Below are 16,292 nucleotides of genomic sequence, written 5' to 3' on the forward strand. Positions count from 1 at the left end.
TGTGCACGCGCCTGTGACTTTGTGTTTGTGTCTGTGACTGACTTTCTGTATGTGTGTGTAAACTGTAATCACACCGCATAAGGGGATTGTTTTTCTTCACGCTGGCCCAGCTCAAGACAAGGCCACAAGCGTAAGGGATGTTCCCACTCTAATTAACCAGCTTACTAAATAGTCTTAAGTGAAACAAGAGGGTTACCTTGCTGCTCTGCAGACGTCTTGGCATGGTAGTGGAGAAATGTCGAACCTGATTGGTAGCCATGATGATGAAACCCAATATGGTTAGCTTAAGTATGTATTTCGTTAGAGTCTAGATACACACACACACACACACACGTGTGCATGTGCACACTCGCGTTGTGTGTGTGTGTGTGCATGTGTGTGCTCGTATTATTAAATACATACTCAAATGTACAACACGCAATGCAAACTACACCACATCCAACCTATCTGACCTCCAGGTACATTCTTATTTTGGGGCAAAACTTTTCCTTTCTATTTTAATATCTACAGTATCTCTCCCTGCCATCACTTGGGATTTGCTTATACACCGTTCACAGGGGCACATTGTCCTGGATGCAAATAGCCCACACTGCTATTGCTGCTCAGTGCTCATTTGCCTGATCTGCCTCAGGCTGCAGAGAAATAGGACACATTGTTCACTGGTGCACCTACAGTAACCTACGTGTCCCCCTCGCGTCTCTCTCTCTCTCTCTCTTTCTCTCTCCACACAGCTGACTGGGCAAGCGAGACAGGGCATGTCACAGTGCTGCAGCCAAGAGAGCAGGACGAGACAAAATGGGCCACGACCACATCAAGTCAGCTGTCTGGGCGATGCAGATCCATACCGACGTGATACAGTCATACAGACCATTGAGTAAGAGATGACTGGGTTGCTACTGTTAATGCTGAGTCATTGTCAGTGGTTCACTGTTAGAATGGCTCTCCTCATTCCACAACTAGTTTGTTTACATTCAGGGGCATCGTGCACCACAAAAATCCGAGGAGGCATAAAGTACATGAGGATGGCTGGGGTGTGGTCCAGAGAGGGGCCATGCCCCCATCCGTAAATTGGATAATTTAGCATTTTTCAAACACCTGAAAAAGCATATCCTTCTGACTGGTGGTTATTTAAAAAAATAATAAAAAAACGGAATATGCTTCTCTGCATCTCTGCTAATCTGGGTAAAACATTTTAAGGAATGTCTTACCCAACATTTAGTTATTGCTTGCTTAACAAACATGCAAGCAGTTATACCAGCTAAGATAGTTAGACAAGCTCGCTACTCTTACATTGATTGATAGCCTGGAGTTTGGGAACCTAATTGGGATAGCTCAGTGGTGTAAAGTACTTAAGTAAAAGTACTTTAAAGTACTACTTAAGTCATTTTTGGGGGTATCTGTACTTTCGTATTTATATTTTTGACAAATACTACTTCTACTTCACTACATGCCTAAAGAAAATAATATACTTTCTACTCCATTAATTTTCCCTGACACCCAAAAGTACTTGTTACATTTTGAATGCTTCAAATTGTCCAATTCACACACCTATCAAGACAACATCTCTGGTGTTCTCTCCAGCCTATGATCTGCTTCATTTGGAAATTATGTCTGTGTTGGAGTGTGCCCCTGGCTATGCACACATTTAAACAACAAGAAAATGTTGGCATCTGGTTTGCTTTATATAGGGAATGTCATATGATTTATACTTTTACTTTCAATACTTAAGTATATTTTAGCAATTACATTTACTTTGATACTTAATTATATTTAAAACCAAATACTTTGACTTTTACTCAAGTAGTATTTTACTGGATGACTTTGACTTGAGTCATTTTATATTAAGGTATCTTTACTTTTACTCAAGTATGACAATTGGGTACTTTTCCACCACTGGGATAGCTAAAGCCAACTTAAAGAAATTGCTAAGTGGCTAGTAATATTATAGAGCAGAGGGGGCACCACGGGTCCCAAAGTCCCCAAAATTCTGGGGTCTGTAGTTTTTCCTGATCTGGTAACCAACCTAACCAGCAAAAATTATGGACCTTATGTTGTATGATGTGATTAATCTATTGTAAAAAGGTTTAATATGGGCTATGACAGGACCAGAGTTTTCTAATCAGGTCACGTGTTTGTTGGCTTTTGTGTTTATTAATTCCAGTTAATTGTGGATTGAAAACGTCTAGGTAGCCTAGTCAGCCTAATGTTGAATATAAACCAAATGTATTCCCATTCACATTTTCTCACCAACAAATGGGCTATAAATACACACGTTGTTACCTGCTTACACACCAGAGGGACAGTGTCCATAGTAGGCTCGACTATGTGGCTGCTGTTGTTAGTAGCCTACAGTTCATCAGGCTGAAAATGGTCTCGTTTCCATGCAACACAGCATGTCAGATCGCTAAATGTTAGGTGTATAGGTTGCTACATTTATGTAAGAGAGAGTGACGCTTGCTATATAAATACTGGAGGAAAGTGGAGAGCATGCCTTGAGCGTTGTGCAAAAGCACGCAGCAGTCTGATGTAAAGGACAGAGCAAATGTGCGCAAATCGGCCTTAAGACATAAATTTCCCCCTCTTTCTGACGCTTTACGTCAATATATTTTTATTAAATCAAAAGAGGTCGAAAAGGTGCTATTGCAAATGCCGCCTCCCCACACGTTTTCGGCGGCTCTGTTACAGGACAATCTGAGGCTGCTACCATACATGTTGTTGCTTGTTGCTATACAATGGCATAGTTTGCCATTTTCCATGTTTAGCCTATTAGAAACAAATAGGTGTATCCAAAAATGAAACTATTCATCAGATGTAGGGCGACTGTCTCTTTAAGAAAAAGCCTGATTTCTTTCAGACACCATTTCCTGTCGTATTTGGCTTTAGCTTGCTGTGACTCGCTCGTCTGTGATCTTTGGCAACGAGCCAGAATGGGTCGTTTGTTTTTCCACGGATGGGCGAGGTAAAAAGCCGGTACGTGACTAAAATCCACTTCCTGTTTGGAACGTCATCATATAGTATGGCTACATGCTTGCAACAACAACAACAAAAAACTGCCTTGTATCCGCAGGTCTCCTCGGCGGTATTGCCTCTCACACAACTGCCACCGACGTTACAATGTTGTGGCTAACCCTAACAAAGCGAGAAAGTAAATGACGGAGAATTCCTCGGTCGGCAATGAGGACTTTTTGTTGTCAAACCTTACAGTGAACTATATAGGCTACACACAGTTCGTGCAATAACATTTTTTAGTATGCCTGAGGCTATTTTGTAGACCTTACTCACAGTCTAACAAGACCAGACCGGAGTGACATTCAGGCTATGCGAAATTATTATCAAAGTAAACGAACTATCCACACGAATAGCCCCCAGACTTATTAAGAATCGAGGGCGCAGTAATTGAAAAGTGCAAACGTTGTCTCGGTTTGTGACTTTGATCTGGGGGTTTCCGTGTTCGCCAGTCAGACAGGCTGTGAGTTGTCGAGTTTACTGAATCACGAGGGGTTGATTGGTGTACGTTAGTCATGCTGAACTTTGTCCAATATTTAGACGTCGCTATCAAACGGTGGTTAGGGGCTATATTCTCATGTCGAATTGCAACAACGTTGCAGGCACGCGCCACAGTATGACTGCAACAATGTACCTACTACCTCTTTATATTGTTGCATAGAATAGGCGGCGCATGTAGCAAGCGATTGACAAAGTAGCCTAAACAGTTAATCGCGGCTATTTGTAAAATGATAAAACATTGACGTTAAATTAGAATAGTTGCATTATGAAAACAATTGTCTAAACAAGTCCCGAGTGTGCAAAGCTGAACTCGTAAATTATGAATTGGAAAGAGGCTATCCCGTTTTAAAAGGACGAAGGGAGGAGGGTAAAATCTGCCATGGTAACAGAGTCGAATTGTATGGTTGGGTGAAAGCTATCCGCCTCGTGACGTTGTGCTGGCAGTGTGACTGGAATGAGGATTTGCTAAATAGGGCTCTAGTGCCAGTCCGGGAGAGCATGCATAGCCTAGCTATCTAAAGGAGCAAGATAGGTAACGCCACTTGTTGAGTTGCATGCAAAGGCATTATACATTCGTGAGACAATTTAGGAGCCGTAATAATTGTAGATGTTGCTTCGAATTCTTTGGATGTCGATTCTCAGTAAGCAGAAGCCTATCATCAACAGTTTTGATACAATTAACCTTGACGTGAAATAAATAATTTTAGCAGCAGGGCTCAACTGCGTCCAACCACTATCTTCAGGGCTTGCAGGCAGTTTAACTAATTGCACAAGTGGTAGGGCCTACAGATAAAGAGAGAAAAAAGGTGAGCATGGGCTGGAGGGGCTGTCTAAGAATCAAGTAAATAGAATTGGAGCTGCTGGAAGCACTTGTGGTGTGTCGTCGGTGACGTCACCGCCCTACATTGAGCTTGAGCTGTGAGTTGTAGTGCGAGATAGATTGAGGCGCGCCGTAGTAAAGTACACAACTGCAATGAACTTCTCAATGTAACTTGGCTGTTTTAAGGCTGTTTGGCTAGAGGGAAAATACACAATTATTCGCGATTCCTTTTTTTCTACAGAATAAAACTAATCCCAGGGAGATTTGGAGACTTTGGTATCCACTTTTTCGAAAACCATGTCGTCCGCGGCTGTAGCTGCTTCGAGGAGGCAGTCGTGTTATTTGTGTGATTTGCCCCGTATGCCATGGGCGATGATCTGGGATTTTACCGAACCTGTTTGCAGGGGATGTGTCAATTACGAGGGAGCCGACCGGATTGAGTTTGTAATTGAGACTGCCCGACAGCTGAAGAGGGCTCATGGCTTCCAGGACGGGAGATCTCCCGGGCCAGGCAAACCTCAGCACTCGGGGAAGGAAATTCAGTCCCACAACCATTCGGCTGGAGACCCCGGCTCGCGTCCGCCTCAGCCTCTGGATCGCTATCCCCTCTCTGACCGACCGCCAAGGTTGGGACCGGAGTACCAACCGGGGAGGCAAGTTAACGGCATCCCTGTGCCAAATGGATTTCCAAAACCCGACGACCCGCCGGAGCTGAACCGCCAGAGCCCCAACCCTCGCAGGACTAGCACGGTTCCTCCCAATTTGGTGCCTTTAGTAAACGGAAACATGGGTCCAGTACACGCACTCAATGGTCGGCCCGCTCAAATGGGTATGCCGGGCGCATTGAATGTTCCTGGTCAAGGCGACCACGGCAAGCGCGGGGAGGATATGAAAGACAAGCATAGACCGGATAGCATGTCGGACATGTCGGAGAGCCACAAGCGGGCGGAGGAGTGGATGGGCAAAGGCAAAACAGTGAGGGATTTGATGGCTCTCCACACATTCGACAGCAGGTTCAAGAAAGACCACGCGGCGATGCAGCGCGTTATGGGATATGAGTCAATTGCAACTTCTTCAAAACCAGGTAGGATTGTGGATTTTTTCACACATTAATGCATTGATTTAGAATACTAAAACAAGGAATTGGCAGTGTTCTTAGTCAGCTACTTTGCCACTGTGTTGACGTGGGTTTTCAGCTGAACGTTTGTTTATGCATGTTTACATTTCCTCTAGTCTGATCCCCAACAACATACACCACTTGTTTTTCCTCTGCACGTTTTGGTTTGCATATTAAACAACATAAATTCCTCAGTTTTATTTTCATTAATTTACAGTGCATGCACATTTGCTGCTGCTGTGGTGGTGGAGTTTTGGTTAACCCTTAACCCCCCCCTTTTCCAACAGACCGAGGGAAGCACCCACGGAGCATGAAGAGGAAAGCCTCCCCTGAGCCGGATGGCGAGGGCTCCGCCCCCAAGATGAACGGCGGCGAGGGCCAGCCGTGGTTGCCGTCTCCCTCAGAGGTCCTCAAGATGCCCCCGACCTCCCTGCCAGGCTTCTCTGCCGTTCCGCCCTCCACCATCTCCCCCCACAGTCGCACCACCCCACCGGAGGCGGCCACGGCACAGAACGGCCAGTCACCCATGGCAGCACTCATCCTCGCCGCCGACAATGCCGGCAACACTGGCTCACCCAAGGATGCCAACCAGGTGCACTCCACCACGGCAGCGGGTCGGCGCAACAGCGGGAGCCCACTGTCCCCGTCCTCTGCAGGCCAGCGGCGGCTGACCCAGAGGGAGGTGGTGGCCACGGCCCACTCGCAGGGCATGGACCCTCACGGGGCTCTGCCGCAGAGCATTCCAGACTCGTCGGTGCCGGGCAGCGTGCCACTGTGCTGCACACTGTGCCACGAGAGGCTGGAGGACACGCACTTTGTCCAGTGCCCATCTGTGCCCTCGCACAAGTTCTGCTTCCCTTGCTCTCGGGAGAGTATCAAACAGCAGGGAGCCACGGGAGAGGTGTACTGCCCCAGCGGGGAGAAATGCCCACTGGTGGGCTCCAACGTACCATGGGCCTTCATGCAGGGTGAAATAGCCACCATCTTGGCAGGGGACGTGAAAGTAAAAAAGGAGAGAGACCCTTGATTTTTACCAGCTTTTTTTTTTTTTTTTTTATTATTATTTTTTTTTTACTATCACAACAAACAAACAACCAACATGTACACCATTACAAATGAATATAAATCCTCGTACCATGCATACCATTCAAGAGAAACTGATGGACATGTACATATTGGACACAAGGGAAGTTGTATACTTCGTAAACATGGCTGTATAATTTTTTTGATTTTTGTTTTTCAATACATTGTGTTTCTATATATTTTTTTGAAGATAAAGGTATGTACTCATCATAACAGACTACTTTCCTCTTCCCTCTTTTTTTCGACGTCCTATCAATGTACTATTTAGTTCTGGTGGCAGTCCCTGTTAAACATAGAATGTGACTAACTAATATGACTCTACGAGCACTTGGCAAACTGAATTGCTTCTAGCTGTACTTGTATGCACTTGTTTAAAAAAAACTTGCCAAATACAATTTCTGACCTTGTAATAATAACTAGTGTCCGGTTTGCTTATTTCCCTGCAATCAGTAATGAGTGAAGCTATAGGGAGAGAGAGTCATGTCCCAATTATGAATCACTCATGGGCAGTGATGCAATACCTTTGACAAGAACAAAATGGGACCCAGGGAGGTGTGTGTGTGTGTGTGTGATGCTGGTGGTGGTGGGGGGGGGGGGAGAAGTGAGATTTTCCATACAGCAGTAAACATACAGTTGAATATGCCAGCATAAAAAATTCCTCAGATGGTTTTAATATATTTGTGATTGCTTTGCTTACAGCAACTGAGGCCATTGTACATAATGACCACTAAGTTGGTAAAAGCTACTGCATGTCTCCTATTGCTGGTGAAGACACAAGTATTCTTAGTTTCTCATGCTATAAGTTCAGGTACATTTAACCCAAAATGACTTAAATGTTCATTTAATCAGTTCACTAAGGTTATTCCACATCACTGTTTATTGGGGATGTTGAGTTTAGAGTGATTCTGCACAATTGAAACAGCCTCTAATATACATCTCTTGGAAAGTCAGTTTTTAATTTGTGCGAGTTGTTTCATGCTCAAAGGTTGTTAGGCCAGCAATGGAGCTGAAATATACAGAAGTCATGTAGATCAATAAGATCTACACAATATTCAGTTAAATCTCTTTCAAATCTCTTCTCACTTTGCCCCCAGTGGCATTGCCATTGACACATTGCATCCACACCCTAACACAAACCAAACAGTGAAGATGTGAAGTCCTGAATGATTGTATCGTGTGACTACTTGTGAGCTCAGTACTTTGATTGGCTCAATTGGCCTTTTTCCACCTAACTCAACGCTGCATGCTTGTCAAGAAGTATGAATGTGATTTATATATTTTTGCCTCGGGAGAAATAGTTTGACTACATTTGTCGAGGCTACTGTAAAAGCAAACATGTAGTGTGCACTGTGTGAGAAGGATTCTTCTATTCCAGCCAGGTAAACCCGTTTTGGAGATAATCTCTTATCTGCAAGCCGTAGCCAATGCTGACTGCATACATATTTCATTTGGCGATAACCTAGATATCTCCCTAGTAACCCAATGGCATAAACGGCAAACAATGCGTTATTTGTAGATGCCTATTTTTGTTCATTTCCCCTCTGGATTAATTGGTTGTTGGCAACTATCTGAAAATGAATATACAGTCATCCTCTCTATAGGCTACAGTGCACACATGAACAAAACACACATGGGCGTTAGACATGATTCGCCATCAGAACACCGTTGAGTCAAAGGCTGCATTGTAGTCCTCAAGAATATCATCCTCCACAAAAGAGGGCATAAAAGAGATGCTTGGTCATGTGTAAGCCTCAGTGGAATTCCTGAGTCACCATCCCCCCCCCGCCTCCCCTCCCTCTCGTCTCTGCTGCTGCCTGCTCGGGACCTCCGGTGCAATAACACGCCTTCCACTGTTCAAGGTTGATCACACGGTGACGAGATGAATGGGAGGCTTGTGTTTTTCTGCGCCTGAGCCTCGCCTAGCATTCATCCACCATTCAGGGGAGTGGCCAAATCCAGACTTAACCCTTTACTGACCCAGTTTGATAACAACACGGTCCAAGGTTGGTATAGAGAGCAATAGTAATGCCATCCTTTTATAGGCACCAAATCTGCCATGGTTTGTTGGACAGAGCCATTGGGGAAATGAATGGAGTTTTTGTAGTGTTTTTGGATAAACGCCGATAAATAAGGTTTATGGTAAACACAGGTTTAGGAGATCTTATATGTTTTGTTCTATGGGATGATCTTAATCAGCTAACTTCACTTTGTGATTTTTGAAGCATGTATGTTATACAGTTTCTATCATAAAGGTCAAGTTGAATGACTGATATCTCATAAAACAAAATGTATAAGATCTCTTAAGCCTGTGCTAACCTCAGCCCTTTATTTTCTGTGTTTATCCCAAAACCATATTCTTTCTCCATAGGGATGGCTGGATGAACCACAGGTAAACTAATTTCTGGGTTTTATAGACTACATGCTAGCAAGCTCTGTTTTGGAAGGAGATGGGCCTATATGTAGCCCTACAAGCCCCCACGTTGCAGCTCTACTTTCAATTCATGTAATTTTTAAGAGACTTAGCAAATTCAACATAAATCAAACATTAGCCCACTGTTTTTGTAGAATAACATTGTATTGGTCAGTAAACGGAAACCCTTCATTCACCAATAATGAGTAGGTTTACATTCCAAAACATTATTTGCACTTATTTTGTACATTCTCTCTTTCTGCCCAATGTTGTGGCGAGCCCTTTAGGCTTATGTAATAAAATGACTGATGCAATGATTCACCCAATGTGCACTGTAGCTATTTCACAGTAGACCTACATAGACTTGGCCGCAGCCGATTTGTCAGGTTCCATTTTGTGCGGATCAACGTTGGTTCGTTGGATGTCTAGGGAGGGGAGCAGATGGTTTGTACCTAACCTGGGCTTTCTGTTACATTGATGCCAGCTCATCTGCAATGCTGGCTGGCGCTCAGCTCTGCTTCGAATTCCAGCCGAGCCAGCTCATTCCTTTTCATCTGCCACCGAAACTCAACACCCGAGGGCGAAAAAGCAGCCAGTCATCCGAGATTAATAGGTTTGCCCAAATTACGGGGCACACTCAGAAAGAATCTAAGCCATTTTTTGCACCTCTCTCTCTCCCCCTTAGTTAAATAAAGGTACAAATAAAATACAAATCTGCCTTCTCTACTCTTCCTGACTCCAAAATACATGACGGTTCATTTGAAGGAAACAGTAGATGAAGTTGGAAGACCGTATGATAATAAACACAAGGAGCGTGCACACAAGGTTGGCCATGTGGAATTTGCAACAAGTGAACTTTCCAATACAAGTTTGTTGAACAAATGTTACCTACCTCTGTATTAAAATAGCCTCAGAAGCCTAAACTGTTTGATTTGTACCACACAGCTTTCAACATAGATCCCGAGGGAATGATCGAATAACAACATAAATAAAAAGCACATCTACTATGGCCCACATTCAATTGAATGAAACCTAGGGAATAGTGGCTGTTTTGGAGAAATATAACTGCATGTATTTTACATCAACGATTTGGTTTTGAATGACACAAATGTAATATCAAACTAAAAGCCAAAGCTATTCCACAAAACTATTTCAAAATAACTTTGAGGGTGTTCATCATTCCATGTAGCCTACAGTATTTGGCCTAGTTAATCTGGAGCAATTCCAAACAGAGCAGCATTCTGTATCCTCCCTTTTAACACTTTTATAGTAACTTATTTTTTTAACCATTGTCATGTCAATGTTTGTCTCTGAAGGTCATATGAGCGTCTCCCAAAAACTCCCCTAAAACATTCACCCTGTATTTTTAGACCGGAAATGTCAGGGCTTGTATGAAAGGACGGATGCGTCGGTTGGCCAACGTTCTTTCAGTTCAACCTTAGCGCCCTTACTGTGCTGCTTCTACCATCTCCTCATGACTACGCAACGAATCGCTAACAACAAGTGCCACGAACATTTCCATGTTTGTTTGTAAGGCCCCGAGGTTTTTTAAGGTTGTGTTTGCCGTGTGCATTTTAGAAGTGATCGCTGTGTCAAAACGACTGCCTAGGCTAACTAGAATAGCATAGGCTCGTCTGGAGGTTGTCTAAATCCAAACTCTGTTCAAAAGGTCACCCAACAGCCCCGCATGACAAATGGCTGCCGGTCGTGGCTGAACATGTTGCACATGCACAATGGTCTTGGCCTCCGCCTGCCACGTCAGCAATTTAAAAGATCTCGCCTGGGGCTTTTGGAAATCCTGTGGGGGGCCACTGTGCTTTGCCGGGTGTGTTATATGGTGTAAAGGGGCGGGGCTGGGTGGGGGTTGGGGGGGCAAAATACCAGTGCTCACATTCCAGGGTCCTTTGCTGTCCCAGTAAAAAAAAAAAACAGAATGTGAAAGGTGTGTGGGGGAACGCTGGGGAGTGGGGGAGATGAGAGGGAAAGAGGGGAGGGTCAAATCCAGCAGCTGCTCTCACTATAATTAGACAGAAAACAGGCAAGGTTCACCCAGCAGCCAACACCAAGAAAGGAACGCGTGTTCTGTTGACTCTCCCAAAGCCTTTATCTGGAAAATATGTTTTATGGACAGCCCAAATATAGCGATCGACACACAAAGAGTGAACCTTGTGTGTATCGTGAAAGTGGGCCCCGTTGCCTAGTTACCGCTCTCTGGCAAAAGTAAACACCAGGCAATGTGGATATGCCACGTCAATCTGCATACGGAGGGAATAGCTACCCGCTAAGTGGGGCCCATGTTGGGCATTTATGACATAACTGATGCAGGAAAATTTTGAATCGCTTCCTGGGTGAGTGTTCACAATGGTTAGGAGGAAGGGTAAACTGAAGTGAGTACACAATATCAGCCTTTTTCAGTTCAGGGTAGCCTAGTGGTTAGAGTTTTGGACTAGTAACCGAAAGGTTGCAAGTTCAAATCCCTGAGCTGAAAAGGTACAAATCTGTCCTTCTGCCCCTGAACAGGCAGTTAACCCAATGTTCCTAGGCTGTCATTGAAAATAAGAATTTGTTCTTAACTGACTTGCCTAGTAAAATTAAAAAGACCTTGTTTTATTGAAGTACCAGATTGATTCTGCTATAGCTCATATGTCATTGACTTGTAGGCAAGACAATGATATCGGAGAAGCAGACTGGTCTGGAACAGACTTTTATTGTCCAAATGTTTTATTAAGGTGACTATCAACAGTTAGATGCCTAGTGTCTGATGTTACCAATTTACGTGAGATTTGGACTCACATAAGAAATTAAACAGAAACCTAAATAAGCATTTGAAACCACTTTTTACAGTTTCTATTGAAATATATTTTCAGCAGGACAATTTAATCAAATTGCGAGATGATTTTCCAATAGATGATTTTCAACATGTTTTAAAAAATATATTTCAGAGCCAAGTTTTTTTTCTCAACGTCTATAAATTCTTAATTTGTGGATGCTTTCATGTTGGCCTTGATGTTCTGCTTTTCAAATAACCACTTTGATTAGTCGTCTTCTAAAGGGACGACGAGGGCCGTCTTGTCTTATACTGCTTCAAGAAAGAGGGTGCTCGGATTTAGATGGAGTGTGAAGTCTCGTCCAAGAGGCGTTTTCAGCTAAGCCTTGTCTCCATCTTCTGCTCTCTGGCAACTTTGAAATGGGGATCCCGGCCCCAAGGAGTGTGATCTCTGAGATTCTGATGCTTTAAAGTAGATATTTCACATCCTTCCTGTTCCTCTATGTTGTGTTCGGCTTTGAAAAAGCTTTAAATATAGAGCCGCTTTGACGCTACATGCGCCACATGGGTTTTGCTCCTGATGGGTGGGCATGTATTATCTCACTCAGATCTGTGAAATTAATTGCTTTGTAGTTAAATATCCCTACACAGCATGGCACACGGATGGCTCGTCCCCTTTAAGAAAGGAGAGCCCACTTCCTCCCCCGAACCTCCTTTGGTAAATGTGTTTCAGCCTTGTTGGCGTTTTGACAAGTGTTGCACAACCTTTTGTTGTCAAACCAAAGTAGGCCTTTGAAATCCACCCCACCTTTTTTTTGGAGCCAATGATTCAGTGATTTCAATAGTTGTTTGTGAGTATAGAGTTTTTCTTTTTGGGGGGGGGGCTATTTAGGTTTTTCTGTGGTCTAAATCTGCCACATTATTGAAGGGGCAGAGAAAGCTCTCTGGCCATTGGACTTATTTCTATTCCGGATTATTTCTATTGGAAACTATTAACCTTTGTCCATGCAAGTTGGCAAAGTAAAGGAATACAAATGTTATCTATGAAATTACAACGTTCAACGTTGGGCAGTGTACACTGGGGATGATGAGAGTGAGTGGAATGGATCGTTGCAGAGACAAAGGATGTTCCCGTATTTGTTCATGTGCGAGGTCAGTACATTGTGGAACACACACATGAGAGGGTTCAATTAACCTCCTCAGTACATAGAAAGTAGAGACAGTTCCATTCTGTATGTGGTTCAGTATTCAGTGAAGCACATTTTGTCAATCGTCCAACCCTTTATGCCACGTGATTCATCCGTTCTTACATGATGTACTCAGTGAAATTACTGTGACTGCAATCATAGCATTTGGAGTGATACTACTTTGGCTGCCCTGGGATGAGTAGGTGGCATATGGTCGGAGCAGCATTATGAATCGGCTACGATCCAGAGTTGTTGTGTAAGACCTATAGTAACAATTGGTTTAGCCAGAAAGAGGGACGGACAACACAACAAATCCAGATGACCTATGACCTGTGTATCCCGGCCATGGCAGGATGGTGTGGAAGAGATTCCCTCATCCCTGTCCATCTGATCCAGTCAGCTGATAAGAGCGCTGGGATAATGGTCACAACTGCCAGACAGGCTGGGCGAAATCAGGTCACCACTGTTCGGAAAACAAGGACACAGTTTCTCTTATTTTTTTCTGTCCTCTTTTAAAAAAAGAATGGAAAACAGGGATTTATAGATTGGGCTATTTTCATTGGAGTCATGCAGTTCATATCAGTGGTGTGGTTATTCCTACTCTGATTCCAGCAGTGTGTCACCTATTAGGTTCCAGGGGACAAAGACGAACGTCACAGAAGTGCATTGAGGACCTTGAATTGTAACGACCAGAATGAAAAGTCCTCTGTTTTCAAACTTGTAACAGTATAAGCAATACGACATTGTCGGGTCCATTAACCTTAATATCTAGTGATTGGTTGAGAAACAGAGTAGGGCAAAGTGCAAAGCCACCTATCTCTCCATGACCTCGTCTTGAGGGTCATAGTTCCGTATCAGCCCCAGACGGTATCAGAGCTTTTCTGTTTCTCTTATCAACTGGGATAACGTGATGCTCTAAACACGAGCTCTCGCCAACAGGAGAGTTGAGAGGAAGCCATTTTGCGCCACCATCAGTGCCAAGAAGCGATTGGATCATTTGGATCCTTTAATATGTAGCTTCCAACGTAGTCAATTGCTTTTTTTCATCCCTCTGTCATCCAACCCCTCCAACCTCTTCGTTTATCCTCCTCTCTTCTTCTCTGGTGCTGGAGGAACCTAATTAAGATGGAAGCGGGAGCTGGGAGGGCTCATTCCTCCACTACCTCTTGTTCTTCGTCTTCTACTGCATGATTAATGCCCTGCGGCGCTGCCACGGCGACGTCTATTTTTAGACAGTGATGTCAAGGGGTGCCAGGATCCTTTGTTGGCCACGATTCACATGATGGATGAAATCATTGCAAAATCCTCTCCCTCTCTCCCCCTCCCGTTCTCTCTCTCTCTCTCTGACTCTTTTTCTCCCTCTCTCTCGCTGATATTGCAGTGAATCGAGGCTGTGAAATTCTCTTTTTTTTTCTCCCCCACATGAAAAACGACACAGCCTCCACGCCTCAGAATGTTTTTCTCTCAGATGTTGGAACGCCATCCAATCACAAAACTGGAGCAAGTTGTGAGAGCAGAGATGAAGGGAGAGAGAGAGAGAGCGATAAAAGAAAGCAAGAGACGAGCGAGGAAAAATGAAGGCGACAGCTAAAACTGATTTAAACAAGAGAAAGGGAGAAGAAAGAGGAGAAAAAGCAAACCACAGATAGACATTACTCAGTGTTTGCAGCCATATTGGAATCAGCTGATAAGTGTGTCGATAAGATAAAAGCTAGAAGCATCAGTGTCCCCTGTAAGCCAGACAAAAGCAAAGCAAAAGAGCATGGGTATTTTTCGCCTGGAGCAGTTGCCCATATATGCTGATCTTGGGTCAGTGTTGCATTTCCCCCTGTAATGGTTAAGGATAGGGTTGGGGAGTGGAAGCTGATCCTAGACCTGTACCTAGGGGGAAACTTCAACAGGGAGGGCGCAAAACAGGAAATAGAGTAGCAGCAGCTGCTGACTGCAGTGTGATCTTGGCATCATTCCAGGACGTCGATGTGTCATTGATTGTGTCACCACTCTCTCTCTCCACAGCTATGCCTCAGGGCGTCTGCAGCTCGCTGTGCAGTCTTTGGTGCAGCAGCTAGCTATAGCCCCGGAATGCCTGTCTCTAACAGTTTACTCACACCCTGCCTCACCACTCCTTACTTAGACACACAGACAGACATATATACACACACACACACACACACACACACACACACACACACACACACACACACACACACACACACACACACACACACACACACACACACACACACACACACACACACACACACACACACACACACACACACACACACACACACACACACATAGAGGAAACACACACATAGACACATAGAGGACACACACACACAGAGGACTGACACACACACATGCCGAGTAGTAGGACATACATGCTCGCACACACACAGTGTACAGGAACACACATACTCCAGATATGTACATTCAGAGAACGTTTACATACAACCACAAGCACACAAACACAAACACACACAGACACCAGACAGATCAGCTTTGTCTGCCGGGGCCCCAAAATAGCCCATACCTTTCTAAGCTACAGCTAGCTGCCTGGGGGTGTCAATTATAACACATGCCATGTGGCACCAAGGCCCTGCATCAAATCCACGTTCATTTTCAACACGCCTTTTACTTGTCACGAGGACGGCTTGCAAATAAAAGTGAAACGGACATGTTTCAACTGGGAGACTCTCATTTGAAGAACAAAATGGAAACAGACATGTTCCTAAACCCATAGCAGGTTAAGAGGGGCAATCATTTGGTTTAATTTCAAAGGGATCGACAACAGTAAACACACATCACAAAATGAAGCAAATGTTGAAATGTTTGCCCTCCAGCTCTCTTTTCTTCTTGCTGTCATGGCCTCTGCTTGTTTTGTCTGGGTTGTGTCAAAGGAAGTAAAAAAAAAGGGTCCAAGGTTTGTGTCCTAAATGTTTGTGTCCTAAATGTAGTGCACTACTTTTGACCAGAGCCCTATGGGTCCTGATCAAAAGTAGTCCAGAATATAGGGAATAGGGTGCCATTTGGGATGCAGTATGGATTCAAACATGAATCCCGGCATTAAGGCAACATGCTGTTGCAACAACTGCTGTCTTCGGGGAAAAACCTTACCTCGCCCTGTATTGTTCACAAGCCAACTGACTGGATTTTTCCACCGGTGACCTTTGACCTTGCATTTCCCGCCCAGTGACAACTCTGACCTATTACAACCAGCCTTGACCCTTCGAGCTCATTTCACGGAAACACACTTTTTTTAGACCTCCCAGGCCAAGATATTTGAATATATGCTTTTTTTCTAAGCTTTTTCATTATTCACCAATGGCTGAAACTAAGTTCAAGTATTGCAATGAACAGTTAATAGTATAGAATAGAACAGATCTGAATATAATTAT

At 44.1% G+C, this 16,292-nt stretch overlaps 1 protein-coding gene across 1 annotated transcript; it reads left to right on the top strand.

The window, feature by feature from the left end:
- Positions 1-3,772: 3,772 nt before the first annotated feature.
- Positions 3,773-6,943, top strand: LOC135522068 (interferon regulatory factor 2-binding protein 2-B-like). The gene is made up of 2 exons (XM_064947991.1): positions 3,773-5,411; positions 5,732-6,943. Exons 1-2 carry the CDS (start codon positions 4,625-4,627, stop codon positions 6,469-6,471), a joined length of 1,527 nt encoding a protein of 508 aa, XP_064804063.1. The 5' UTR covers positions 3,773-4,624; the 3' UTR covers positions 6,472-6,943.
- Positions 6,944-16,292: the final 9,349 nt, after the last annotated feature.

The sequence above is a fragment of the Oncorhynchus masou genome, chromosome 4 (genome assembly GCF_036934945.1).
Source record: "Oncorhynchus masou masou isolate Uvic2021 chromosome 4, UVic_Omas_1.1, whole genome shotgun sequence".
Lineage (NCBI taxonomy): Eukaryota > Metazoa > Chordata > Actinopteri > Salmoniformes > Salmonidae > Oncorhynchus > Oncorhynchus masou.